Source organism: Alternaria triticimaculans (genome assembly GCF_023758025.1).
Source record: "Alternaria triticimaculans strain BMP 0046 chromosome Unknown scaffold_3, whole genome shotgun sequence".
NCBI lineage: Eukaryota > Fungi > Ascomycota > Dothideomycetes > Pleosporales > Pleosporaceae > Alternaria > Alternaria triticimaculans.
The window spans coordinates 1478254-1505225 of NW_026055960.1; the positions used below are offsets into that span (position 1 = coordinate 1478254).

General features: G+C 53.1%; 11 protein-coding genes across 11 annotated transcripts; 5 read left to right on the plus strand and 6 right to left on the minus strand.

The window, feature by feature from the left end:
• Positions 1 to 113: 113 nt before the first annotated feature.
• On the minus strand, positions 114 to 1454 carry J4E78_003183 (uncharacterized protein; the record flags this gene model as incomplete). The annotated part of the gene is made up of 1 exon (XM_049363823.1): positions 114 to 1454. The coding sequence occupies one exon, from the start codon at positions 1452 to 1454 to the stop codon at positions 114 to 116; it is 1341 nt and encodes a 446-aa protein (XP_049224488.1).
• A 955-nt stretch (positions 1455 to 2409) lies between these two features.
• Positions 2410 to 4179, plus strand: J4E78_003184 (uncharacterized protein; the record flags this gene model as incomplete). Its single annotated transcript, XM_049363824.1, has 4 exons — positions 2410 to 2428; positions 2602 to 3220; positions 3268 to 3878; positions 3938 to 4179. The coding sequence occupies 4 exons, from the start codon at positions 2410 to 2412 to the stop codon at positions 4177 to 4179; spliced, it is 1491 nt and encodes a 496-aa protein (XP_049224489.1).
• Positions 4180 to 4684: 505 nt separating this feature from the next.
• J4E78_003185 (uncharacterized protein) lies at positions 4685 to 5500 on the minus strand (the record flags this gene model as incomplete). The annotated part of the gene is made up of 1 exon (XM_049363825.1): positions 4685 to 5500. One exon carries the CDS (start codon positions 5498 to 5500, stop codon positions 4685 to 4687), a length of 816 nt encoding a protein of 271 aa, XP_049224490.1.
• Positions 5501 to 5836: 336 nt separating this feature from the next.
• RPS23 (40S ribosomal protein S23) lies at positions 5837 to 6465 on the plus strand (the record flags this gene model as incomplete). Its single annotated transcript, XM_049363826.1, has 3 exons — positions 5837 to 5846; positions 5957 to 6205; positions 6287 to 6465. 3 exons carry the CDS (start codon positions 5837 to 5839, stop codon positions 6463 to 6465), a joined length of 438 nt encoding a protein of 145 aa, XP_049224491.1.
• Positions 6466 to 6920: 455 nt separating this feature from the next.
• J4E78_003187 (uncharacterized protein) lies at positions 6921 to 8714 on the minus strand (the record flags this gene model as incomplete). Its single annotated transcript, XM_049363827.1, has 2 exons — positions 6921 to 8537; positions 8592 to 8714. 2 exons carry the CDS (start codon positions 8712 to 8714, stop codon positions 6921 to 6923), a joined length of 1740 nt encoding a protein of 579 aa, XP_049224492.1.
• Positions 8715 to 9050: 336 nt separating this feature from the next.
• J4E78_003188 (uncharacterized protein) lies at positions 9051 to 10663 on the plus strand (the record flags this gene model as incomplete). The annotated part of the gene is made up of 2 exons (XM_049363828.1): positions 9051 to 9590; positions 9641 to 10663. The coding sequence occupies 2 exons, from the start codon at positions 9051 to 9053 to the stop codon at positions 10661 to 10663; spliced, it is 1563 nt and encodes a 520-aa protein (XP_049224493.1).
• Positions 10664 to 10870: 207 nt separating this feature from the next.
• Positions 10871 to 11773, minus strand: J4E78_003189 (uncharacterized protein; the record flags this gene model as incomplete). The annotated part of the gene is made up of 1 exon (XM_049363829.1): positions 10871 to 11773. The coding sequence occupies one exon, from the start codon at positions 11771 to 11773 to the stop codon at positions 10871 to 10873; it is 903 nt and encodes a 300-aa protein (XP_049224494.1).
• A 3447-nt stretch (positions 11774 to 15220) lies between these two features.
• On the minus strand, positions 15221 to 18536 carry J4E78_003190 (uncharacterized protein; the record flags this gene model as incomplete). Its single annotated transcript, XM_049363830.1, has 5 exons — positions 15221 to 15958; positions 16008 to 16296; positions 17018 to 17162; positions 17220 to 17448; positions 17499 to 18536. 5 exons carry the CDS (start codon positions 18534 to 18536, stop codon positions 15221 to 15223), a joined length of 2439 nt encoding a protein of 812 aa, XP_049224495.1.
• Positions 18537 to 19138: 602 nt separating this feature from the next.
• On the plus strand, positions 19139 to 20709 carry J4E78_003191 (uncharacterized protein; the record flags this gene model as incomplete). Its single annotated transcript, XM_049363831.1, has 3 exons — positions 19139 to 19233; positions 19290 to 20582; positions 20637 to 20709. 3 exons carry the CDS (start codon positions 19139 to 19141, stop codon positions 20707 to 20709), a joined length of 1461 nt encoding a protein of 486 aa, XP_049224496.1.
• Positions 20710 to 21655: 946 nt separating this feature from the next.
• On the plus strand, positions 21656 to 23817 carry J4E78_003192 (uncharacterized protein; the record flags this gene model as incomplete). The annotated part of the gene is given in 4 exon segments (XM_049363832.1): positions 21656 to 21660; positions 21822 to 21934; positions 21954 to 22524; positions 22575 to 23817. 4 exon segments carry the CDS (start codon positions 21656 to 21658, stop codon positions 23815 to 23817), a joined length of 1932 nt encoding a protein of 643 aa, XP_049224497.1.
• Positions 23818 to 23877: 60 nt separating this feature from the next.
• J4E78_003193 (uncharacterized protein) lies at positions 23878 to 24425 on the minus strand (the record flags this gene model as incomplete). Its single annotated transcript, XM_049363833.1, is given in 3 exon segments — positions 23878 to 24218; positions 24331 to 24400; positions 24417 to 24425. 3 exon segments carry the CDS (start codon positions 24423 to 24425, stop codon positions 23878 to 23880), a joined length of 420 nt encoding a protein of 139 aa, XP_049224498.1.
• Positions 24426 to 26972: the final 2547 nt, after the last annotated feature.

A 26972-nucleotide genomic window follows, 5' to 3' on the forward strand; every position in this document is an offset into this window, starting at 1 on the left:
GAAGCCATACCAAATTTCCAACTCCAGTGCCATGACATTAATGCAATCATTACCCGAAACATTAGCTTTCTCGCGTATTACTCGTCCCAGCGTGAACTCTTAAGAAAATATGATCAGTACATGCCATTGTGCGGAGGCATACCCATGATCATGCCGAGATACGGCTGCGTGTGCGGGTAACCGTCCAGGCTGCCGGTAGGCGTAGAGATGCCGGACGTCGATGCCGTTGCCGGCCGCGATTCTTCCATGTTTCTCTTGGCCGCATTTTCGGCGGCTTCCTTTACGATCTTGGGCTTGAGAAGATCCCAGGAGGTGCTGTTGGGGTCTTTGGGGATGGTAATGGCACGCTTGTATGCCGGACACGCTTCTAGCTCTTTGATACTGATGGGTGGATCGAGTTGGGACGCCTTTTCCTTGAAGAAGTTCTTGCGCCGTAACTTCTTTGCAGTGTAGTCAGAAGTTCTAGCCGTGCGTTGCATCTCTTCCCACTGCTCCATCTTCTTTGCAAACATCTGGCGCTCTTCTACCTTCTTGGCCTTGTCAGCAAGCCATTCAGTCCACCATGTAGCCGTCTCTTCTGTGTTGGGGTCCCTCTCTCTGGACTCCTTGTGGAACTCGGCAACGAGCTTCTGCACGTCTGACCGCAAGTAGATGGTCTTCAGCGCATGCGTACTCGCTGGTCCCACGCCGACAAAGTTACCCCATGAATCGAAGATGCCACTGGGCAAGGCAGCGCGGATATAGGATACGTCTTCGCCGTTTGGACCTCTCAGCTGGGCAACAGCATCGTATTCCCTGATGACTTGGGTGTTGAGACAGTCTTTGCACATGCGGCGGAGGAAGGCCCAGAAGGTCTTGCGAGTGTTTGGGGCGCCGCAGTCCATACAGCCATGCCCATGGCGCAAGTGGGCGAACTGGAACTCGGTGAGACCTGGAGGTGGGTCCGGCATGTCGGTTCCGTAATAGTAAACCCTGCTATGCTTCCAGAGCATGGGGTTATCCCGCAAAAACCGGTAGCATGAGGCAATCTTGCTACGCATCTCGAGCAGCTGCGCAGGGTCCGAGTAGGACAGTATGATGAACCAGCAGTCCAGGTCGACGCCTTTGGACAGGATCTTGCCCCTTCGTAACCTCGTCGGTTTGCGCTGCTGCCACTGCTGGTTAAGCAGTGGACGGGCCGGTGCCGCAGTGAGTGGAGTCGCATCGTTTCCGAAAGAGGCGGCCGGGTTGGCCGCGTGCTCAGAGTCCTTCCTGGACTCGTCGCCCCGCTTGCGCTTCAGACTGCCTTCGACCATGGCCAGCGGCACATTGTGGGATCGCACCTCGTGCGCCAGCCCCGCGCGCTTCCCGCCTGGCCGCCGGCAGTTGATTACGGTGGCATAGGCCTGGTCTGGCGTCTGCAAGAAGGGAGTCTGCTTGTTGACGGTAAAGGCGACATATTTGGCATTCACCATCTCGGGTCAGCAGGCCAGCCGCTCGGGGTATCGTCGACGGGTAACGGGTCGCTCGCAGTCACACTTCCACGTCGTGGGTCGGGCCTGGCATGCGGTGCTGGGAGGATGGCGAGATTGAGAGTGCAGGGTCGAGAGGCTGAAGGAGAGGAGGCACAGGGAAAGGAGTGTGGACGACGCTGAGACTTCCGCGCGCCCAGGCTTGAGTTGATGTCGGCTGCCGAACCAGCTTGCCCGACCAAACCAAAACTACAAGGTTGGCCCTTCGGATATAAAACCTGGCCTTTGCTCAGCGACCGCCGACACGCCCTTCACCACCATGTCGACAGTCCCCAGTTGACATCAGCCCAGACTGTACCTGGCCGCAACTACGTCTGCAGGTGGAGTTCTGCAACTGTTCCGACAATGCCATGCGGAAAGATGCGCGCTTGCTATTCCGCATCAATACGTGCCGACGCATCTTTTCCCTTTAGGCCCGGCGCCACACTGCTGATCACATGGTTACATCACACGCGAGGCGCACGCTTACGGTCCTTTTCCAGCAGGTTTGAGCCGGCCAATGTCGCCTGTCTTTTTGCTTGTTCCAAAGCCGAGCGGTCGACAATTAGTTGCACGCCGTGTTTGCGCCATGTCCTTGGGTACCCGTGACTTCGCGCTGGCGACCGGCAGCGCAGCTTCCTAAAGAGGAACTCCATCGCTTACGCATGCATGGGCAAACAGCCAAAGCCAGAGATGCGGGGTTGGCGAGCGTCGACGATGCGAGAGTGGTCAGAATTGTGCTAGGGTACCAGCGACCTCGGCCTTCGCTGTGACTCCATTTCACTGTCCGCTTTCCAGGATATATTGCCTTCGCTCCCGCCTCTACAAGTGCCATGCAAGTGTGAATTTGGCATCGGACCTACTCCCGAACACTAGGCAACTACCCAGGCGGATAGAGTCAAGCTCAGCAACCGTCGTCATGTTCGGAAGGAAAGAGAGTAAGTCGCCGCATTCTGCTAAGCTGGCCCCGATGACTCCCGCGGAGTGCTTGACGCATCTTGTCAGCTGCAAGCTCATCGTCAGCTTCATGTCGCACAGATCATAATTGCAGCACCCTACGCTCTTTGCCATGTATACAGAGTCGTTGGAATATGCTGATCATCCGCAGAAGATGTGCCGTCTCCGGACATGGACAAGACAGATCCAATCCCTCACTATGACAATACCTACGACGACGACCCGGCGCTTGTCCCATGTCCGCCCAACACCACGGAGTCCAAACTCGTGACCAAGATCGACCTCCATGTCATTCCCTTCCTCTGCATCATGTATCTCCTGGCCTTCCTGGATCGTGTCAACATTGCAAACGCAAACGTCTTTGGCCTCAGCGAGGAACTTGATCTGGCACGAGACAATCGTTACAACACTGCGCTGGTCATCTTCTTCGTCCCCTACATCCTCTTCGAGATCCCGTCCAATGTCCTTCTCAAAAAGATGAAGCCTCGCGTCTGGCTCAGCATCTGCATGTTTGGTTTCGGTCTCGTTACTATGCTGCAAGGCTTTGTGCAAAACTACTCTGGTCTGCTTGCGACTCGATTCTTCCTCGGTGTGTTCGAGACAGGCATGTTCCCGGGTGCCTTCTACTTGATTGGTATGTGGTACCGCAGACACGAGGCGCAGAAGCGGTATTCGTTCTTCTTCAGTTCAACGACTCTGGCCGGAGCCTTTGGTGGACTGTTAGCTTCTGCGATTGGCAAGATGGACGGCATGCGCGGATATCAGGGTTGGAGGTATGCTTCGACCGTGCATTTGTATTGAAAACCGTTAACTCTGGCAGATGGATCTTCATTCTGGAAGGTCTCTTGACCGTTCTGGTTTCGTTCGCTTTCTTCTTCCTGCTCCCAAACTTCCCCGAGGAAGTAAAGTGGCTCTCGGAACCCGAACGCGCGTTCGTCAAAGCCAGACTCCAAATCGACCAAGGGCGTTCCGCACGTGAACGACCTATCAAGGCCAAGGACGTGGTGAATGTGTTCAAGGATCCCAAGATCCTCATTGGCGGACTCATGTACTTCGGCTTGATCGTACCTGCCTATGGATACGCCTACTTCTCTCCCACCATCATCCAGAGCTATGGTTACTCCAAGATCCAGACACAGCTGCACAGTGTTCCTCCATGGGCCGCCGCTTTTGGTTTCTCGATGCTTGTCGCGTGGTTCTCGGACAGGCTCAAACACCGCTTCCTTTTCACCATCTTCCCCATCGCTGTGTGCATCGCTGGATTCGCTATTCTGATTACCGTACACGACAACCATGACCTGCAATATGGAGCGCTCTTCCTTGTCGCTATGGGAGCCTACACCGCCATGCCGGTCATTGTATGTTGGTTCAACATGAATTTGGGTGGTCACCACCGCCGAGCTGTGGGGAGTGCATGGCAAGTCGGCTTTGGTAAGTTTGACACCTCTTATATGATATCTGAGGTATCAAACGCTAACCGAACATAACAGGCAACATTGGTGGAATCATCGCTGTCTACTCGTTCTTGAAGACTGACGCGCCAAAGTATACGCGAGGGTACTCCATCAGTATCGGCTTCGTGTGCCTCAGTGCACTAAGTTGCTGCGCGTACTTTGTTATGTGCAGTCTCTCGAACCGAAAGAGGAATAAGAGCGTTAGGGATGTAGGATTGACGGAGTACGAGAAGACCGAAATGGGCGATCTTAATCCGGAATACCGCTATCTCTTGTAGACGGTGTGTGTAGACGTAATGGATAAGAGTATGAAACAGAGGCGGTGAAGCGTTAATCTCACACATATAGATTACGCAAAAGAAGGCACGCAGTCTTAAGTCTGCTGATATAATTCTTTTCTTGCTCCTAGCATTGATCCTTGTGACACTATTCCTGGCACAACACCTCTGTTACATGACGTAGCGGCCTCAAGATACTACCGGTTGCGCGTCTCATCGCTCGTGTAGTATGTGTTTCCACGTCGCACTTTCATCGTTGTTGGCTATGGCCTTGCCTCACGCTATTTATATGGCGCCACTAAGCCAAGAGCCCGTCGATTGAGCACGTGGCTTCTGCCAGTGGTCTTCATAGGACGTGTATATCTTCTCGTTATGACGAGGGGTGCGAAATGTGTACTCCGTCTTTCTGGCCGAAGAAAACAGGCTCGAGAGCCGGCCTGGATCTACGCTGCCCGTTTTATGGGCATAGTGCTCTGGATAATTCCCGTTCAGGCTGCGCGTTGTCTCAAGTGACGCTCGCAGTGTCCATACTGTCTTCACTCCCGTGTCCCCAGATCTCTTTGCTCTCGCTCTCAACCCCTCTCATTGCCTTTGCAACCTCTTCCAGTCTTACAACGACTTCTTGCACACCCTTGTTCACTTTCTCAAAGTATCGGTCGTTTTCCTCTCTCCTCTTCCGACTCAGCTCAATGTCCTTTTCTGTTTCCTCCTCAAGCTTGATCCGGTCGAACAGCTTCTCTCCTTTTCCTGACCCTGCTCCATCGTGAGGGTGATTTGCAAGACTCTGGGGTTGCAAGTCGTTCGCTTTGCTGTCCTGTGACTTCTTCTGTTGTTCGGGTGTCTGTTCGTCCTCTTCCGAGCGCGCCCATGCTTTCGCAAGTTCTATCTGCGCTTTTCGCAGCTCATCTAGTGCTCGAGAGTGTTCAGAGCCGAAAACCGTCATGCCTGGGCCCTTGATGGCGCTCAGCTCAACCTCCTCCAACGTGTTTTGCATCTCTGCCCATATCGCTTCGGCGCGTGACGATGCTTCGGCATCTGCGGCTTGGCTGTGCTGTCTTTGTCGCCGTTGGAATGGCGCCGAGGGGTTCGTGGAGGTGAGGCTGAGGTGGTCGCCATCGTTGGTGGTCGTAGGTGGAAGAGGTCGCTTGTTGTCCGGAGAAAGGAGTGAGCGCTGGCGGACTAGCGGAGCCCTTGCAGGTGTTCGGACTTCGTGCAGCGATGTGTTGGAGGCATTGTGTGACGGTGGCCCGACAAAGAGCGCAGGCGCAGGTAGGCGATTAGTTTGCGTCTTGGTGACTTTCTTGTCGTCTTTGGAAGTCATGGTAGTGCATGCGCTGGGCGCGTTCTGAGGCTGATTTCGCGTGATAGAAATGTGTGAGTGTTGCGATGGGCAATTGTACTAGTCACTACGAATCTTGAACTCTATTGGCTTGAGCTGCAACTACGTGCTGGTGTTCATTGATGTTCTCCCCAGACGCGATGACGATGGCCCGATAAGATAAGATGGCCGTGCTGCGCTATCCCCTTCCGGGCCAACGCCGCTAAGCTGTGGGGCTTGGCTCTGGCGCACACTGATTCCAGCCGCTCTCGAAAATACTTCGACGTCCGCGATACTAACCACACTTCCCCCAGCACACCCGTCGTCAATACCGCAACCATGGGTAAAGGTACGCAACCACTCCCTCCAGAAGCCCCCGATCGACGCGAAATGCACAATTCCACGCCTTCGCCGTCCTGACCCGGGCGTATATTGGGTAGTTGCTCACAACATCATCAGGAAAGCCAAGAGGTCTCAACGCCGCCCGCAAGCTCCGCAACCATCGCCGCGAGGGACGATGGGCCGATCTCCACTACAAGAAGCGTCTCCTCGGAACCGCCTACAAGTCGTCTCCCTTCGGTGGATCTTCCCACGCCAAGGGCATAGTCCTCGAGAAGGTCGGTGTTGAGGCCAAGCAGCCCAACTCCGCTATCCGAAAGTGTGTCCGTGTACAATTGATCAAGAACGGAAAGAAGGTCACCGCTTTCGGTATGTCACTATGCGGAGATTGAAGAGGCATCGGCGACGAGCCTGTGGCAACAATGAGAGCGTGGGCTAATAATCTGCCAGTTCCCAACGACGGTTGCTTGAACTTCGTCGACGAGAACGACGAGGTCCTCCTTGCTGGTTTCGGTCGTAAGGGCAAGGCCAAGGGTGATATTCCCGGTGTGCGTTTCAAGGTCGTCAAGGTTTCCGGTGTCGGTCTGTCCGCACTGTGGAAGGAGAAGAAGGAGAAGCCCAGGTCATAGAGGACTCGTGTGCAAGGAGTCAAGGAAGGAAACGAACGTGGACCACAAGCCCGCCATGAACGAATGATGGAATCCGCGGATCACTATGGGGGGTTACCGGAGTCTTTACATCGGGGTTATCTGTGCTTCTACCCGGCATATGAAAAGTCATGATATGCTGGAGAGTTAGATAGAATCTGACTCGTTCAAGCGCCCACTCCGTATGCGTATGCCATGGAGTGATGTTGGGTGCGTTGACATGCCGTTGAGGACTTGGTAGTGAATGTGATGAACTCAATACATTTCAGGTTTATGTTGTCCATGATTCATTGATCGAGAAAGAACACCTGTACACAAACCTCCGTATAGTAACAAACTCCGACCAATGCAACATAGGAAAGAAGCGCCGCCGGGTATCTCAAACAAAACGCCAACCACCTATGCAATCTTAGCAATCCTTGCGTATGCAGTCCATCCTATTTCGTAAACATGGCATTAAACGTGTCCTCCAGTCCAGTGTCCTTCATAGTCCCGTAGTATTCATACTTGAGCTTCGGGCTGGCGAAGAGCTCAGCATCCCTCTTGACGTTCTTCGGTACACCGAAGCCATCCAGACCCGGTATCTCTCCCGCACCTCCTTGCGCCTTCTGGTCTCCTTTGAAGAACTTAGGTACGTTTTCTTTCAAGGGAGGCGCCCAGACACTCGGTTTCCAGGGGTTAGGTTTTTGGTTGGCGCCGAGCGAGGGTGGCGGCGGTGCAGGAACCCGGTGACGGAATGGATTCGGGTCTGGTTTGGAGAAGATCGAGTGGGGTTCTCTGAAACGAGGGGGTGTTGCGGGCTGACGAGATGTCGTCTTGGAGAAGTGGTTGGGTATAATCTCTGGGGGTTGTGAAGAGAACCGACTTCCAGAATTCTTGGTCGGTGTCCAGTCCATGTCGTCTGCGCCCAGGAATGTAGATCGCTGAGCATAGGGTGTGGTGACGTCGGTAGCATGTGTGGTGAAGGAGGCTTCTGAGATGGTGGGGGACGGGGGAAGAGGGGAGGACTCCTTGCACTGATCCATGCCATTTGCAAAATCGGGCGCTATACTGTCGAAAACGCTTGCTTGGGGATGAGCTGGATGGTAAGAGCCTCTTCTTGCCTTCTGTGCGCTATCGGGTGCGCTGGGTACGGGTTCGCGAGCCGTTTTCAGAAATGAGGGCGCGGCGCCGTAGACTATGCGAACAGCCTTCCATGTCATGATAGACGAGAAGGTCAATATGCCGAGCATACACACATGTGTGTACCGGAATAGTGTCAACGTGTCGTTGTTGATGGTGTGACCTTTCCAGTAGTAGAGGGTTAGGAAACGAAGAGCCACGGCAGTAATTCGAATCATCCATAGTGACATGAGCCCGCGCATCCTGCCCGTAAGGCTGTTCGTCTTGAGCTTCAGCTTGGGGTTCCACCAGATTGTGAGAGCATCGGCGATAATCGCAAAGTTCAGCCACTTGAGTATCACGGGCGAAAGTACACAGATTTCGTCCATCCAACAACCCGACTTTGCCTGAGTCCAACAAGTATCCCAGCTGAAAACTTGGTACGCCCTTATTCCCTCATCCGGGCCCATGTACAGTCCAGCAGCATGCCAGACAATTCCTATTGCTGTGCTCACAACATAGGTCCACTTCGCCAGCGAAATGAACCTCAATGTCCACGCTTGTCGGTGGGTGTGTACAGTTGTGCGCTTCTGTTTGCTTGCTTCCATGATACGCGCCAGGTTGTCTGCCCTGGCAATATGGTTCGCGTTCCGGATCTGATGTTGGACTCGAGGCAGACATTCGCTGCAGACCTGCGGGTACCGGGTCTCGAGCTCGTCCTTGTAGTCCTCGTACGCCGCTAAGAATTGCCCGTACGTCGGATCATCCTCTTCCGGAAGGTACTCGCCCAAGAGCTTTGCGTAGAGGGTCTGGTTGCGCTGGCATGTGTCGCAGAAGATGTCGTCACCGGGTACGGACATGGCGGGTGTCGGGGAGCGGGAGCGCAGGTGTTGGAAGGAGGCTTGAGGGGCGGTCGCGACTTCTTCGATGGGCGGATCGGTGATGTTTCCGCGCTGGGGAATAGGTCAGTTGGAGAGGTTCGGGTGTTGATGCGGTAGAGTAAGTACTTCGTCGAAGTGATTCACGGCGTCGCATTGGGGACAGTGAAATGTCTTGGGTATCTGTGAGACAGTGTCGCGTGACAGTGTGTTGCAGTAATGGCAGCGCAGTCTGCGCCGTAATAGCGCCATGGTGGGAAGACACCTGAAGTGCGTGGTGATGGTTAGGGTTGGTGCACCATGTCGTGGGCGACGTGTTTTGGATTCTGCCGAGGCGGCCACACCGCCCGGGCGCCGGCGCGGAATTTTGGCTCACCAGGTCGAATGCACTGTTCACCACTTCTGGAGGGACGACTGCCGACAATCCATCGCCGTGGAAACAACACCGGCTCGAACCTCACGACACAGCGTCTCCATCTGATCTCCCCGGTCGTATCCGCCACTACACCCCTCGCCGCCCGCCATTCGATGGCTCGGTAGTCCGCAAACCCTCGCATCTCCATCTCCACCGCCGCCATCCCGCCCACCATGAGCCAATTGATCGTCAGGCCGGGGCGCAACGCCGCCCGTCAGGCCAAAAAACTCAAAGAGATCCGCAAGGTCAAAAACGCAATCCAATGGCACGAGCGGGAACGCAAGAAGCGCCAGGGACTCAAACAGGACAAATGGGAAATCAAGCGAGCCATCCTTGCGCGTAAAGCGTGGGAACAAGAGCGCATCAAGGGTGTCAGGAAGCAAGCTCTGGCCAATGCAAAAGAGGACTGGAAACTTGGTCCGTTGAGGCCAAATCGCGCCGTCGGCCCAGATGCTGAGAAATACGGTGTCCTCACCGGCGGCCAGGTGCAGAAGCCTGAGATACCTATCGAGGCGCAGAAGAGCCGGAACGCTTTTAGGGAAAAGAAAGGCCTCGAGCTCGAGTACCCGCTGGTCGTGGACGATAAGAAATACTTTCCAATTGTGAAGGGTGATCGTGTCGTAATTCTGAAAGGAAAAGAGGCGGGCAAGGTCGGTGTGGTACGAGAGACCTTAGATCGATCACACGACGTCGTTATTAAGGGCATGAACTTGGTATTTGCCGCCTAGCTGTGTCATCAAGTTTGAGTGTTAACATTTGCCAGCAATACTTCGACACTAGTCTATTTAGTAGTGCTGCCGAAGAGATGGGGCCCAAGGTAGAGAACGAGGTGCCTATGCCCTTGAGCAATGTACGTCTCGTGGTACCAGCCGAGATAGACCAGGGAGGCCAGAAACGTTACGAGGACGTCGTGGTCGAGAAGATCTACATGGAGCGGCATACCACCGGCATTGATCCATACACCGGTACTGACTACGGGAACGACACAATACCCGAAGCACACCAATACGATCCTCGAACTGGACTTCCCATCTTCCACCGATACATCGCAGGCACGCGGCAACGACTGGAATGGCCATGGGAACGCGTAGAAGGCAATGGAGCCGTTGATACCACAAAAGAGACAAGCAAAGACAAGAAAACATTACTCAAAAAGGCCCTGGCCAAGGTGAGCCAGCCGTTCACGAGCTTGAGTCGTTGGCGGAGCAAGAACAAGGAGGATCAAGCTCAACAAGACGCAACGAATAGCAGGAGCCCAGTCGACCTCGAGGCAAAATTCGCCGAGATTCAAAGGCAAGAGCAGGAACGATTCAAGACCGCCGCCCCAATAAGCATAGACCCTGAGCTTCCTTCGGCCTATGATGTGGACACAAGACGAAACATTGTCGAAGGTTCGCAGTCCATGGCTTATACGCTCATTGCGCCACCTTTCCCCGACACGATTGCGGAAGAACTACGTAGCGATATCCACGAGTTCTCCATCAAAGCGAAGAAAGACAGGGACCCCGAAGCACCGCGTCCTATCAAGGTTGCGCAACACTCCGAACAGGGTGTGGTCGCGCGAGAAATTGCAAAGCAAAAGCACAGAGCGGCGCAGGCAATGAAGACGCCCATGCAACTGAGGTGGGAGCTTGAGCATCAGAAGAAGGTGCAGAGCCAGAAGGAGAAGCCACTTGTCGACCAGGAGAGCTTGCTGGCGGCATTAGGTCAGCACATGCAGAAGAGTGCTACGAAGCCGTATCTGGGCAAGAAGCAGATTCCCAGTCAAACAGCCGACCTCGACTAGGGTGACTGAGACGATGGCATGACAACGCATCACGCCTGTGACACGAGACTTGTAGTATACCTTTTGTATATATAGCATGGATTGGAGCCGAAATCTCAGCCAGGCTTTCTGTGGCCTGTGGGGTATCTTCGCTGTAAATGTACATCAAACGCCTGCATCATGCATACCATGATCTCTTGAATCTCTCCCATGAAATCGTCCTTGAGCTCACACGAGAATGCCCCAGTATTCCGCTCGTCCTCCTGCGCCCTCCAACTCCTCCCACTGCACCAGGAAGCGATCCACGACCTTTAGCAGCAGTTTTCCACTCAGACTCAGTGTCTTGACTCGTGCAAAACTCTCCACGTATACCGTCTTGCATTTTCCTCTACTATTTGCGCCCTTGATGTTGAAGAAACGCAGTATGAGGCTTGCGAGGATAAGGATTACAGCCGTAGCTGGGCCGTTGGTGATAATGAGATCTGGAAGGTCGGCAGCTGCGGCTTCGTATGGTGTTGTAGGGGCTTGGCCGGCCAGAAGTGGTGGTGCGCGGAGGAGAGGTATGAAGGAAGATAGGAGGGTGTACAGTGAGGAGAAAGGCGTTGTGAGGAGTGGCTGGTGTATCTTGCGCGCGCGAGGGATGACGGCGATGTTGTAGTGGTCTGGGCCAGTGCATATTGGCCTCTCTGCCCTCTTCTCTTCTAGCGCATGCGTTGTGCCGTCTGCATCTGTAATCTCCATCACAGGTCTTCTTCCCGTGCCGTCTGGTTGCACCGCCTCTGTCTCCGATTCTTGCTTTCGCAGCCGCTCCTTGTCTCCATCTTCAAGTCCTCGCTCGAATTCAGCAGCGCGTTGCGCTGAGAACGCATCTCCGCTGCTGACCACATATGTTCTGTGTGTGTATTTCCGTGTGTCTAGATCTCGCAGTAGGTAGAACATCTCGTGTGTATGTCCGCCTGATCCAAGAACGACGAGGATACGTGTTGCGAGCGGGCGCTTGCGCAGTGGTGTAGACTTTGAGCGCGCATTTGGAAGTATGGCAAGTAGACGCAGTGTTGCTGCGACAAGCAGGGTAGCGAGGGTCGCGATCGCGAAGGAGAGCGTGTAGAGGGATGATGGCGGGGGCGCCATGGTGGGGTTGTCGCGAAGGATGGAGGTCAGGTCGGGGTGAATTGTTCCCTGGTCGAACGTGCCAAGCTGGGGAACGATGAGGTACTGTGTCTCAAATTGAGCGCAAAAGCATCGTTGTCGCGGCTGTAAACTTCACCAGGTGAAGGTACGTGTCGCAGCAATTGGCCAATCGTGGGGACCTCGGAAGGAAGGCACGCGAAATCACATGCTTCAGACTTGGCGTCAGGGCAAGTCACGCAATCTCAACCACGTCTACTTCCACATATTCTCTACATACTAAGGGCTCGTTCATCATAATCCAAAACCACGCCTGGAGACGTAGACTTCACTCTCACTCCGTCAGGTTTCGCATATCAATCACGTAAGGATATGTAGACACCTTCAACATCGGGCATTTCGGGACTCGAAATGCAAGCGGACTTGCTGTTAGAGCAACGAGTTTCATCTGTTCCCTTTTTGAGACCGCAGGAGCCTTTCCAATGAGCAGAACATGTGAACCCCGTAAAGAGGGTTTTGGAAAAAAGACATGAAAACGTCCTCATTTGGTTTTGGACGATGAGACCTCAGGTATGGTCTTGGAACAAGCAGGGTAGAATAAGAAAGAGGAATTTATATCCATGTGGTCAGACTACCAAGTGTTGAGGCGATTGGTCCAGGAGGAAGCATCCATGTGATGTAACGGGAAATGAGTATAGAACGTCATGGAATAATGTAACATTATTTTAGAAATTCCGGCATCTCCAGTCGCAGCAAACATTCACATGGCCTTGCCCTGCCATGCTTCTGGACGAGCGCACATTTGTCCTCCTGGTACGAGTTTTGAGACATCAAGAGGCAAATGCTACATCGTAAGTCTTGCACTCCGCACCATGAACGAGACAGACATCGCTTCTGAATTATCATCTCTTCCGCTACATGTTGAGGAACAGAGGAGAGCAGAAAAAAGGTGGAGTTCCATGTACCAAGAAAGCCGGCAGTCCATGCCTTCGGCTGTGCTCTCACATGGTGACTCTTGATACGGTTTTGGAACGATCTCAACACATGAGGGCTACAATGCCCTGATTTGGAGGCAGAACCAGTATTGCGCAGCCCAGATTTCGTTTTGAAGTCCTCTACACATCAATCTTGGAGCAGCTTATTTTTTCAAGTTTACAGATTAAGTTACCGAGAAGCACATGAAACGTGCTTGCATGTTCTTTTGGAGCTCAGCGTGAGAACGAAGATCCTATTTCATGAAGGGTTTGGAATGTCGTTTCTTCCTCGATCATCGGAGTGCCGGTCCAGCGACATATCTCAGCATGGAATATGTCTTTTGAGGGATCCATTGCCTTGCATTTGGTTAAAGCAGATCGGACATGGCATGTTCGCATAAGACTTTTTCGAAAATGCACCACATCGGTATTTCAGTCGCAGTTTTCGAGACAAGAGCGACTTGGAACATGGAACAATGTGAAAGCTTTGGACCGAGAACAAGTTATATACACCACTAGCGATCCCAAACTAGCTAAAGCGACGAGGTACGCATATCAAAGATCCAATACTGTCTCGATGCGTTCATGAGACGTGAAGAAATTGCCATCCACCGAGAAAGAATGTACAAACAAATACTGAACTCCGCTGCGACTAACCCCGAATGAATCAAAACAAAATTTAGCGCGCTTTCGCCGTTATCTTCCACTCCCATTTGCAAGGACATCTTCCCAAATCGGCCAATAAGCATTCCCACCCGGTTCATCCATTTGCCAAATCAAACTTGGATTCCGCCTCATGATGCCCTCGTGCTCTCTCTTTAATTCAACCAATCTCTCACTCAAATTCCTCATCTCAGATACCACCAGCCTTAGCTCCTTGCCCTCCACAGTAGCAGGTGATATCTCGCCCTTCAGATCCGAAAGTGGGCCAATGAGACGCGTGAGTGTCGGTGGTAGACTATACCGGAAAGATGCTTCGACCCAGGCAGTGACGGCAATACGGGAAGCCAGGAAGGCGCTCAATGCGGGTAGGTAGGCGAGTGTATCTGCTGAGGAGGTTGTGGCGTAATGTGAAGATGGGAGTAGAGCACGGCTCAGATGGATGGGCCAACAAAGCGCTGCATATCGTAGGAAAGGCAAATGGGTATCGAAAGGCACGGTGCGGATACTATTCGCCCTCGAGCTGTTGTGTTGAGTTGGTATTATTGGTATCGCGTGGGTGTGATTGTCTCCGTCTGATGAAGACAAGGATTTGTATCCACTGTCTACCGACGCGCTTGTTCTTTGGCTTGCACCACTACTGGTAGGTATGGTAGGCGGCATGGCTGGACTGTGAGGCTGCAAAGCGCCGAGAGGGCGTTTTGGTATATCGTGCGCGAGGTAGGAAAGGCATCGTGCAGCAAGGTGGCCGTGAACGCTGCTTGTATCGCAAAGACTGAACTCTGAGCCTTGAGATAGTGGATTGAGAAGGTAATCGCGTATGGATTCGTGGGTGAAAGCAATCTCGTCGTTGACAACGCAGAGAAGACCACATGTCAGTTCCGGCAAGGCTTGTATGATATCGGTCGTATGCGAAGCCTCGGGAACGTCGGGTCTGTATGTGTTTAGAGCAGCGTGTAGTGCCCCCGGACACATGCGGTTGATCGGGAAAGACAGCCATCGAATTGTGTCGGCGATGACGCGTTTTTCTGTCGGCGAATGGCGCGCTAATGCGTCAAACACAATACCGAAGAGCGCTTCCAGGCCCTGTATTGAATGCACTCCCTGGAGAATATTCAGTCGCTCGCCCGACGACAGTAGCGGCGACTGAAGGAATTTCATCAACATGTTGGCCCAGAGAAAATCCCCGTCTGCCGTCCTCGCGACTTCCGACATGAGCCTTCGATCCATAGAGATACCGAAGAAGCCCTGATCTGCTAGGCGATTCATTTCCGGTACCACAAACTGATCAATAGCGACAACGTTGTATTGACCGGTAAGGGAGAGGATGTGAGGTGCATCTGAAGCCCATTTCTGATACTCAAGTGGTATCTTCAAATTCGGTCTGCTGAAGAGGATAATTCTTGTGTCAGATCCACGACAGAGTCTTGCTAACGATGCGAGGAGCGTATCAGTATCGCTGCACTCATCGATGCCATCAAGTACAAGGAAAGTGGGGTGCTGCCGAAGTAGAAGCAGAAGAACATCGAGCACTTCATCAGAGGTGGCATGTTCTCGAAAGGACGTTTTCCGCAATAAGAGGCTGACAGTATCCAAAGTTGACCGGTCGTGCCGACGAGCGTGAAGCAGCTGGCATGCCATAGCCCGAAAGGCATCTTCAGATTGGGTGTTCTCGGATAGAAGGTGATCGAAATGATAACTCGCAGTGGCCGGTGGTTCGTCACACAGATCAGGATCGTCCGCTTCACCAGCTAGATTTTCAACGACTGAATGCGAGATGATGGTCTTCCCAAAGCCAGATTTCGCTGAGCTTTTGTCAGTTTATAGAGTACTTGAAGTGTGCGCACGGCGACCTACCCTGCACAAACAACACGCGATGTTGCCAGTTCCCGACTAAAGCTTCCTGATCGTTGGCCATGCTGCTGTCAAAGCGCTGACTCCTCCATTGGGCGTATGCGGCAACGCGTAAGAACCAAGCGCAGGACTCTTGATAAGGTTGTTGAGTGCTCAGAGACCTTGTGGCAATCGACGTAGAAGACGACAGCCAATGCTGTACTTTCTCCACTCTCCTCAACCGCTTCGCGAGCCGTTGTTCATCTTGCTCCACACGACCATTGACTACGGATCCGTTTTGGCGCTGCAAAAAGTCGATATAACTTCTGCGGTGCTGTGAGATGTCCGCGTAGTATTGAGTCTGGTTCGCGGTTTCTGTTTCTAACCACCTCCTGTGCTGGCCTAGTCGTGTTTCAAGGTGTGCAAACCGGGAATCGAAGGGTCGCCATAGTGTCTCACTGTGGATGACGTTCGTACAACTGATGGTTGTACTTTGTGCCCCACGACAGAAGATACGGTACAGCTCCAAGAACAGCTGTACAAGATCCGCATATACGTAGGACAGAAGTGCAGCCAGATGACGATCTCCAGCCTCGCCACGGCGCTCGGCTCCGTTACGCTTGCAGATGTTGTAAACGTCCTGATAAGGTGGTATGATTTGCGAAATAGCTTCAAGTACATCGGCAATTTTCTCCAGGACAAGCACGCAGTCACTGCTCATCTGCTTCCGTATTAGTCCATGTTGTATGTCAAATGTACTACATGCATACCTTGAAGACTACACGAACAGTTGCCCAGAAACAGCCTGCCCATCCTGGCTGCAATTCGACGCACGTGCCAAGGACATCGAAGTAGGGTGCAAAGGTGCGAATGAACAGTGTAAACTTTCGACTGCATACGACTAGTCTTCGGTCTGCCGACCCATTGCCAGTGGTAGTACGACGGAGCACTTCGAGCAGAAGTGTTGAGCTGATATGATGATCGAAATACTGACGGTGTTCATGCAGTATGGTGTTGAGTATTGCTTCTATGGCGTCATTGAAGAATGGATGGTCCAAGCTATATATTGTTAGCTATATCCTGGCCACCAGTGGTAGACTAACCTCGAATCAACCATTACTACGTCCATGTTTTAAGCCTATTGCGACAGTTCTCGGATGGAATCGAACTTGAGCGCAGGCGTCTTCTCTGTAACGAATGCATTGGCACAAGATGTTGAAATGCACGTTGGATAATTCAGAGCGACGGCCACATTGTAAAGGCATGGAAGCGACAGGGGCAGCGGTGTGTTAATGTAATAAGCATTCAACGTGCTCGTTCTGATGGGACCCAAGCGAGAGCAATTACGGCCCTGCATGGAGCCACGGGAGAAGAAATGGGCGTCGTGGGGCTGAAAGGTTGCGGGAGATAAGCGGGATGTGTAAGAACATGGTGAGTGAGTACCCGTCGCCACGCATGTCATGCCCCGGACACAAGGGAATTGACGCGCGTGGGGGAGCAGGCTTGAAAACGTGGGCGAGACGACAGGCCCATGCGGCAAGTCGCAAGTGGCAGATCGGAGCTGCATGCCGACGGGCGGGTAATCCCTTGTTCGTAATGAGTAAAAGAAACTCAAAAGGAACGTCTTTCAAGCGAGGCGTGGATCATGAACGAATAACATCTTGGGTATCTCCTCCAACGAGCTACATAGCCAACTGCTCGGCGCAACGGGTCTATAGTACAAAAAGTATTAGAAAGCGAGGTACTAGAGCGAATGCCACTAAAATTGTGGCTAACTGACTAGGCGGATGCGGGCATGCCGAGCCGAAGCGCAAGCAGCGCACGCACGTCGGTGACATACTGCAAGCCTTCGAGCAGCGGGATAAGATGCAGCAGATCGTGGTCTGTTGGGTCGCTAATCCAGCCTTCGATGGGAATGGCATTGTCTGGATGCACAATCAGTACGAGCACAAGTGGGCGCACTGGACGGAGGGTGAACTTACCAGGATGGAAAACGTAGCTCAAGGGGCTATTATCAAGAATCATGACTTTGCTGAGATCGGGCTCGACCTGAGCAAGGTCCTTGATGTAAGCCCCGTTGCGAACAGTGCAGTGCTGTCGATAGTACCTGCCTGCAAAATACTTGCGCTCCACCTCCAGCCAGTCGATGACGGGATCTGCGTATTCCTGTACCGAGGCGGTGAATATGATCAGATTGTACCACTTACTAACCTGGTCGTCTCGTTAGTGTGGCATCAGGCGTGCCTGGCTGGTGTGCGTACCTTTTTCAGAAAATCGTCGCAATACGGCCGTTTGTGAACATAGTACAGGAGCGGCACCTGGGGACCAATAACCTGCCCGTCGGCGCCGACAGATGCCTGGAGTTTGACCTCTACCATGTGGCCCGTCTGGAAGCGACCGCCGTTGACTATGCTGTGGATCAATGTTTCATCGAGATCGATGATGAGCGTCTTCTGGTGCGGCCCGACAGCGGATACGCCTTTAGCGGAGTACGAGGGCTGGCGGCGTGGCACGAGGGGGCGCGGGGGTTGGGGCGCTCGTGGGAACTTGGTCAATTGTTTCGAAGACGCGGTTGCCGGCCCAGTGGGTGATTTGAGGGAAGCGGCAGCCTCGGAGGAGACGGAGTTACTTTTGGACGATTGGGCCTTCTTCGCGGCCTTGCGTTGCCTCAAAGCGTCCTCATTGTGATGTAGCGTGATGCGTATCGACCTCTTGGCCGGGGCGATTTCGTCTGCTCGTGCGGTTGCGCTGGATTTGGAGCGGGTATGGCGCGACGGGCTGTCGGTGTCTGGGTCGCGTGTTGGAGATCGCTCGCTCTCCGAGTCGGACGTCATGGCGGTCGAGGTTGATGCTATTGACAGTGATCGCCTCGTGGGTTGTTTCATGACGGGCTGCGCGACACTCGAACTGCGACTCTTGCGCGTGCCTTTCTCGCTACGGTCCGGGGCAGCCGAGGCTCGTGAAGCGTGCGCCGCGACCTTTTTCCGACGTCCGCGAGTGAATGTCCGCGAGATGTGGTAGATCGGGGCGAGAAAGGAGAAGTGGCCATCCTCTTCGTAGTAGAAGGCGGCCACCAGGCATTGCCCCGTATAGACAAAGGGGGTTGCGAGGACGCCCACCACCGCGACGATGCCGTCGGATATGCGCGACGGATACAGCCATCTCCTTCGCCGCTTGGTGTCTTCGTAGGGGCCCTCCTGGGTTTTCTCGAGTAGAGGTGTCTTTTCGTCGTATCCGGATGCGACCGCTTCCGTATTCGAGGAGCCGGAGCCGGAGCCGTCACTCCTGTCGGCGCCCATCTTGCGCGTCTCTCTCTGTGCAGCTATTGCACTCGCATCGTCAGCGGGAGATGAGATCGAGGGCCGAGGTTGGAGAATGGCGAAGGACTGTGGGGTAGCCTGGGTGCTGGGTGCGCTGATGCTTATGTCTGGGATGACGGTAGGACCTCCGTGACGGTGATGGTGGGGCTATTGGGAAGGGTGTGCACAGCGACAGCGCAGTCACGATGCTCGTCCAGCACTGGCGAAACTAGCAGCAGGCCGAGGCGTGACTTTGTCGAGAGAAGACGGGTATGCAGCTAAGCAGAAGGTTGGGGACATGCCAATGACGAACCGCTGGAGAGCCCGTGCCCAATCGGAACGCTCAAAGCTCAATTTAGTTACGACTCACACATTCCCTCCACCAAGTCTTGAACAAGCAACGCTCCCCAACAGTGCCTTACAAACAAAACACGCGTGGCCGATACTCTGAACCCCTAAATTATATTGGTTGTCTGGAACCCTTTCAAACGCACACAGACACCCGCAGAGTCATCCAGGAACAACCCCACCACCCCACATAACTGCTATATACCGTTCGAAATCTTGGGACGCTCGAGTACAAATCTGCAAATATCCCCACGATGCAGGGCGCGACGGTACAGGCGCCGGGTCTGTCAACCTACCTGAAGTCACTAAAGAGTACTCCAGTAGATGCCTCGGTGGAGCATTTCATCTCGTGAGATACGCCTTTCCGCGCAGTAGCGCAACCACAACTAATATTCCCTACCCCAGACTTCTCAAACGGCGACAAATACGGAACTCGAGACCATGTGCCATTGCGACGACGGCCCTTCTTCTGCGCGTGGTGGGCGAGTTCAAGGGCAGGGATGCCGCCAAGCTCATTGAGCGCATAAAGCAAGTCGGCAGGCGGTTGACATCGGCGCAACCACACGAGGTCGTGGTGGGAAACATCGTACGGCGCGTACTGGGACTGGTGCGCGAGGTGGTCGACGAGCATGCCGAAGGGCAAACACCAACAGGCAGCGAGCCAGGCTACTCAACACCACATGCACACGCGCAGCACGACTCTCTCCACAGACCAGCGCTCAACTCGAGCATATCCACATTCAGCCCTCTCCGGCATGCCGTTGCCGAACCCATGCCCACGAGCGTCTTCACCGACAACGCCTCCGACGTTAGCGAACCCTCGAGACGGCCCCCGTTGCTCACCTCACACACGTCGTACGCGCCTACCTCGTCCGCTCCCCTCGTCCACTCGCTCTTTGGCCTTTTCTCTCAGCCAGCAGATACACCCTCGACTACAAGCACCCCTACAGGGCAGGCGTCGCCAAACGGCAAGAGCACGCTGACGGCACTCAATCTGGAGCGCCTCGAGGGCATCAACAAGAGCCAAAATTTGGACCTGAAGGGCGAGGTCATGGAGGGCATAAGAGAACTTCAGGACGAGCTCGAAACCTCAGACAAGCAGATTGCCGAAGTCGCCCTCGAGCACATCCACGCCAACGAAATCATCCTCACCCACACCGCATCCACAACAGTCCAGAAGTTCCTTCTGTTTGCCGCACGAAAGCGCAAGTTCACAGTCGTACACGCCGAGACGTATCCCCACGACCACACTGCCACGCATGGCATCCTTCTTACAGGGAAGAAGCGAGAAGCGAATCCAGATGACGACGAGGACGACGACAAGTGGAAGCCCCTCACCGATGCTGGTATCCAAGTCTACGTCATTCCAGACTCCCATGTCTTCGCCATAATGTCCCGCGTCAACAAGGTCATTCTGGCCACCCATACCGTATTAGCCAACGGCGGTCTGGTAGCCGCAGCTGGAGCACACATGATTGCAAAGGCTGCAAAGGAACACCAAACACCTGTTGTCGTGCTCAGTGGTGTATACAAACTCAGCCCTGTCTACCCATTCGACATCGACGAGCTGATCGAGCACGGTGACGCCGGAAGTGTAGTTCCCTACGACGACGGCGAGTTCGTCGACAAGGTCGATGTTGAGAACCCACTGTACGACTATGTTCCCGCAGACCTTGTGGATCTCTACATCACCAACCTGTAAGTCGCGATTTGCACAGCTCGATGCATTGAATGTAAGCTAATGTCTTCTAGTGGCGGACACGCACCTTCGTACCTCTACCGCATCGTAGCAGACCACTACCGCACCGAGGACATCACCTTGTAATTCAACCATGAGCCACGGCGTTATGATACCAACAAAAGTTAAGATGGGAAGCAAAGTGCGCACAATAGCACATGTTACATCATCTAGAGCAGGAGATTCTGCGCTTGCAATCATGCAGTGGCCGGACTCAATGAACATTACTACCAACGTATCACCCATTCGGCTCCAAGCACGTATGCGACCATATTCATCATCGCCGACCCGTGCCCTCGCCCTCTGCCCGACCAACTAACATCTCCTACACACCCCTCTTCGCAATTGGCCGCGCCTTTGTGCCCCTCTGCACGCACCCGTATCCCGCAGATCACCGACCCAATTCATTGGTCACCTAGGCTCTAGCAGTGTGCCCTTCGGCCATCTGAAATCAATGGTTTTTGTCAAAATTACCACGTTGGGCAGTTTGACGGTCCGTCAGGGTGGGCCGGCGGGGCGGAAGGGCACAGTGGCGTTCTTAGTAAACAACAAGTACGGAGTCGCGATGTGCCCTTCGAGCCCTTGCGCGTGGGACTCGTCTTACTTTTGTTGAGAATTGGCCGTAGGCGCAGACACCGCATACCCAAAGCGCCTGATGGATTAGGCTAGTTTGTAGAAGCTGTTCGATTGTTCTTCGCGTATTCTAGCTGCAGCTTCCTCAAGCTGGGGTGTGCGGAAGAGGGGTCGATATCAGCCCCTCAACTGAGCTTCGCTATCGCCATCTGCACTCAGGATTACGTGTGCACATCCATCTCGATTGCGCGCGGAGAAATAACAGTATGCGACAAGTGCTGGCCGTTGCCCTCTTCGGAAGCTCCTCAAGGTGATAACGTAGGGCTTATCGTGGGTGCCGGGTCGATTGTTGCTACATTACGTATGCGGGCGCGCATCTTGTGGAGCTGAGTTGATAGAGTAGCAACCTGAACTTGACCGCCTGGCCGCAGAATCATTGAAGGCGTCGTCAAGGTGCATCATGTCGTTTCTCGAACTTGGGGGGTTGCATGTGTTCGTTACTGGGGCTGCCGGAGGAATTGGTAGTGCGATTGTAGATGAGTTTCTAGGTATGTCATGGTCTTGTGTCTTTGATGGTTGTCGGAGAGTCTTTGCACATTGAGTGAAGTTTGCAGGGTCCATGGTAGGCTCGGGTTCTTTGTCAAGTCAGCCTGCGTGGAAGGCACGCTCTACGACTTCGGCCTACAAGACAAGGAAACAACGCCACCAGCTCAGTTAATGTTCTTGCTCTCACTCAATCGTAACTAACGCCTGCATAGCACAAGGCTGTAAAGTCACTGCGCACGATCTTCGCCCAAATCCTCTCGTCTCAACAAACCCCAACCTTCACTGCCTTCAAGGCGACATCAGTTCCGAAGCCTCCATCCAGGATTCCATATCCCAAGCCATCAGCCATTTCTCGCAGCCTATAAGCATCCTCTGCGCCAATGCAGGCATCACAGATGAATCGTCCAGCTATCCTATCTGGGACATGCCCAGCGAGCTCTGGGACCGCACCTACGCTGTCAACGTACGTGGCACGTACCTGACCATCAAGCACTTTCTCAAATCCATTGAGAAGTCGCAAAGTGATACTGGTAAGGAAGTCGAGAACGTCAGTGTTGTCGTAACAGGGTCCGAGTGTGGGGTCTTCGGTCAGGCAGGTCATGTGGAGTATGCGAGCGGGAAAGCAGGGCTACAATACGGTCTTGTGAAGACAGTGAAGAATGAGATTGTAAGATTGAATAAGAGCGCGAGGATCAATGCCGTCGCGCCCGGATGGGTCGAGACCAAGTTGATCGAAGGGAGGTTGGACGACCCAGGGGAGATGTGGAGGGAGGCGGAGGCTACGTGAGTCTGACGCTCATACTGACTCTCCGACACCTTGTTAACGATTGCAGTGTGCCGCTCAGAAAAATCGCTCAACCTACGGACGTAGCGAGAGCAGCTGCTTTCCTGGCAAGTCATCGCGCTGCAGGTCATATATCCGGACAATGCATATCTGTGGATGGCGGTATGGAAGGTCGTATTGTGTGGTCCGAGGAAGAAGTTCGCAAATCACAGGCAACTGCTGTCGAGCCCGAAACACCATCTCTCAACGCAACTGGTGAGGCCGAGATATTTGGCACCGCAACCGAAGGAGTCTCTCTAGCTAGTAGGATCCCATCAGCAATGGCTGTCCCGACCATGTCATCTCTCGGCAGTTCTCAACCAACACCGAAACCGAAGATCAAGATCCTGCTTTCTGTGGATTTTGATGCAGTATCGGGCTGGCTTGGTACTGGCCAACACCCCGATAACAACCTCGCGGACTACAGTACTGGCTTCTTCAGTGGCCACGTCGGAGTTCCCCGACTACTCAAGCTCTTTGCGAAGCACGGCATCGCGAACAAAGTAACCTGGTTTGTGCCGATGCATAGTGCAGAATCTTTCCCAGAAGAGTTTGCCGCCATCAAGAGCAGCGGCGCGGAGATAGGCTTACACGGTTATTGCCACGAAGGCGCCCCTCAGCTTACGCCCACCCAAGAACGCGAAGTTCTCGAGCACTGTATAAGTCTCTACCAAGAACTACTAGGGAAACGTCCACTTGGATATCGCGCACCGCTCTATCAACTCCGCGAAAGTAATGTAGAGTTACTAGAGGAGTACTCTTTCCTCTACGACTCCTCACTGTCCCACCACGACAGCAAACCATACTACCTCCCGAACCTCCCACCCATCAAAGCGCCAAAGTACACCGAAGAGGCTTCCGCGAAAGACTGGATGAAACCCCTACCTAAACCCAGTGCGCCCACAGCCAAAACTCTCGTCGAGATTCCCGCAAACTGGTATACGGAAGACATGACGCCGCTCCAGTATTTTCCCAACGCACCCAACTCGCACGGCTACGTCGACGTTCGCGTAATGGAGAATATGTGGAAAGACAAGTTTGAGTGGATTAGGAGCGAGATGCTTGAGAGGAATGGAGAGAAAGATGTAGTGGTTTTCCCGTTGGTCTTGCATCCAGATACTAGTGGCATGGCGCATGTCATTGGTATGATTGAGAGGGTGATTAAGTGGCTAAAGGCGTGGGAAGGAGACGTGGAGTTCTGCACTTATGAGGAGGCGGCTGGGGAGTGGAAGGAGAAGAATGGTGTAGAATGAAATGGGACGCATCTTTTCAGGCGTCAGGCCCGTCGTCCGTTTCATAATTCCTTGCCCGGCCTACTCTGAACTCTTTTCGTCATACAGTCTAAATACCCGTCCAACATCCTCTGCCGCTTCCTCCCATGGTTCATCGCCACCCACTCCGATACTCTTGGCATTCAGAGTAATGACGCTAGAGCGAAAATCCGATCGTGCAGTTAGTCTAGGCGCTGTCTCTACATCGTCATAGCCCTCGGATGGCGTAACGAGTACCACTGTCTTATCCTCAAGTGTCTGATCATCCATGATGACAAATTCCGTGCCTACGATGCCCTGTTCAGCGCCGTCGAATTGCCACGCGAACTCGACGAGATCGTCCAATTTCCAGCCTAGGAACGGGTATGAGAGGTCTTTCGGTACTGGGGCGCGTGTGGGCGAAGTAAGTTTGGTGATATCGGTTGTGTCGACAAGAGTGGCTGGGTGGTATGAATTAGTAAGCTTTTTGCTTGACAGTGTGCTGGTTCCGTTTACCTATGTGAGTGCATTCTACGGCCTTCAGCTCGGGCGCCTCGAACGCCTCAATGAAAAACTCGGTAAGAAGCTGAAACAATGTCAACTATCTGCATCGTTTCCGATATTAGATCGAGATTATAACATCGGGAGGTATCCTTGCTGTGCAAAATATGGGGATAGTGTTGTCTAGTTGGTCGTTGTTCGCCATGGTGCATGCTGCTACCGGGTTGGATTCGCCTGGACTCGATCTGTTCTGACTTCGCTCTTCTGTTCACCTGATCTCTATGTTCGACGGTCGAAAAGCCATATTTGGTGACTTCGGAGAAAGAAAGTCGATGTGTGTTTGTGCGCAGTGGACTACGTTTGTTGCTGTTGCTTACGGCTTTAGCCTAAAGTTGGACGATCGTGTACATAGCAAGCGATCATCGATTGCCGCGACAGTCAGGATGTTTTGTATAATCAAGGCGATCTGCATTTCCGTGACCTAGTGAGTAACTGAACAGCATTCAGGCCGAACGCTATCGCTATCGGATCGTTACGAACAAGCCACTAGTTCTCACTTCAGACCACCTTGTCCTCATATCCAGCATCTTTCTGGCGTTAAACACCATACCAGAAACAACTCCAACTGCTTCGCATACGCCTCAAGCACCTGATAGAGATGTCCGTGACCAGCGTCAGGGTAGAGATGCAGTTGTGCGTTCTTGTAATTCTGCTGCACGCGTCTTCGCATTTGTTTAATCATGAACTTTTCATTGGTCGTCTGACATACTTCTCTGCACCGCCTCTATCTCAGACTATTTACCCAAAGAGGCTATCCTAAGAGTAGGGCTGAACGCGGACGCAAAGGTTACTCTTTCCAAACGCCCACTTCAGAGTGTCGGCGATTGCACGGTAGCTGTATCCCCAACAAACGTCGGCATCATCAATATGATAGACTACGAGAACATTCTTCAGTGATGGAAGAAAGCCGATGTACATGCGGTCTCCACCCAAATTCCTCAGAGTCTCGTAGTTGTAGATATCCGCGAGATGGCACCATCGCTCCACCTCGTGACCGCGCATCTGAATCGATTGGATTGAATTCCAATGCTCTGGATTGAGGAAGGAATAGCTCTGCTTCAACTGTCTTAGGACAAAGGTGCTGACTTCGAACACGGCCATTGTGTGGAAAGTCGAAGATGCTTCATGGCGGAGTTGGCGGCAGGTAGACAGTAGCGCTAGAGCTCCTCCGTGAATGCGAGCAAGATCGTGTGGATGCGGCATTCTCATGCGGACTTGATCATTTGAGCACACGTATCCGTAGATCTTATTGCGGAGTTCGGCGGGGAGACGAAGTAGAGGTGAATCGCGCTGGTTATTGGTTGTCCTGGGAGATCAGTAAAGGCCCCGGGGAAGAACCACGGAATTTGATTTGCTTACACGTCCTCGAAGACAGCAAGATATCTTATAACAATATCGGCGTCCATGATTTTGGATTGGCTTGGGAGTTACGTGTTGGTCGGTATGTCCAAAGGTCAAGAAGTGTAGGACCTGGGTGGAGACGAGCAAATGAAGCTAGCGCAAAGGCAGTCAGTCTCACTCTTACCCTTGACGCTCGGTAACACAACTATCTTATACGAAAAGCGCCAAGTGAAAGAACAGCGACCAGAGAACTGTTGCAAAAATGAATAAAACGGCCTCTTTGAGAGTTTGCTCTGAGAATCCTGCCATGTCATACGCGAATACTTAGGTGAGGCAAAACGAGCCGTGGAAGTAAACATAATATGCGGCGAGTCTCGTGGCTACTTGCATTCCAGCCGCGTTGATACTACAGACTCTCGTCTTCGACCTATATCCATGTCAACTACCTAGGCAGCCGCATCTCTACCCTCAATAGGCTATGTATAAGTACTTCACCTGATTGTCCATGGCAAAAACACCCCGTATCCTCTTCTACCTGTTCCTTCCATTCCCTGCACCGACCACTATCGCCTCGCATGGCTGGCATCACGTACCTTGCTACCTCTTCATTCAGAGGATCAGTGAGTCTACTGATGACGTTATTCATGGAGCACTTCGGGTGGACATATTCGATTTCGACTCGCAAACACGCCATTGATGCAAGAGGTAGACTTCGGAGAAACGGCAGCGACGGCTTGCACTCGACACTGCTATACCGATAGGGTGCCGGAACTCTGAGGTCTATCCTGATCTCGACTTGTCGCAGTGCTACCATGCGTGGGAAGAGCCTAGCCAGGGTTTTGTACTGCGTGCTGTCAGTGCTGAACTGCAGAGTCATCAGCGAACCTTCTTCTTGATACACGCCCTCCATCTTCAGGTTCATTGCCGTTAGAAATCTCGCACGGGAGATTGTAGGATGCCTGCGTCTGCGATGCGTTTGCATGAGGCCTTGGGCGTGCAGTACATCGTAGCGAGTATCCATGTCCATGTTGAAGCGAGCCAGATGGTAAAACTGCTCGGTAGTCTCCCGGTACATTTGCTTGCTCGTGCACATCCAAATTATCTGGTCTTTGTATGTATCTCGAATAAAACCCTTCTGGCCCTGGTATGTTACTCTGAGATGAGCTTTACCAACCATGAAAGCGTCGCATGAACTCCCAAGTGCGTGACGATAGACCTCGTTTCTTATCTCACGCGGGAGAACATCAAAGAAAGGA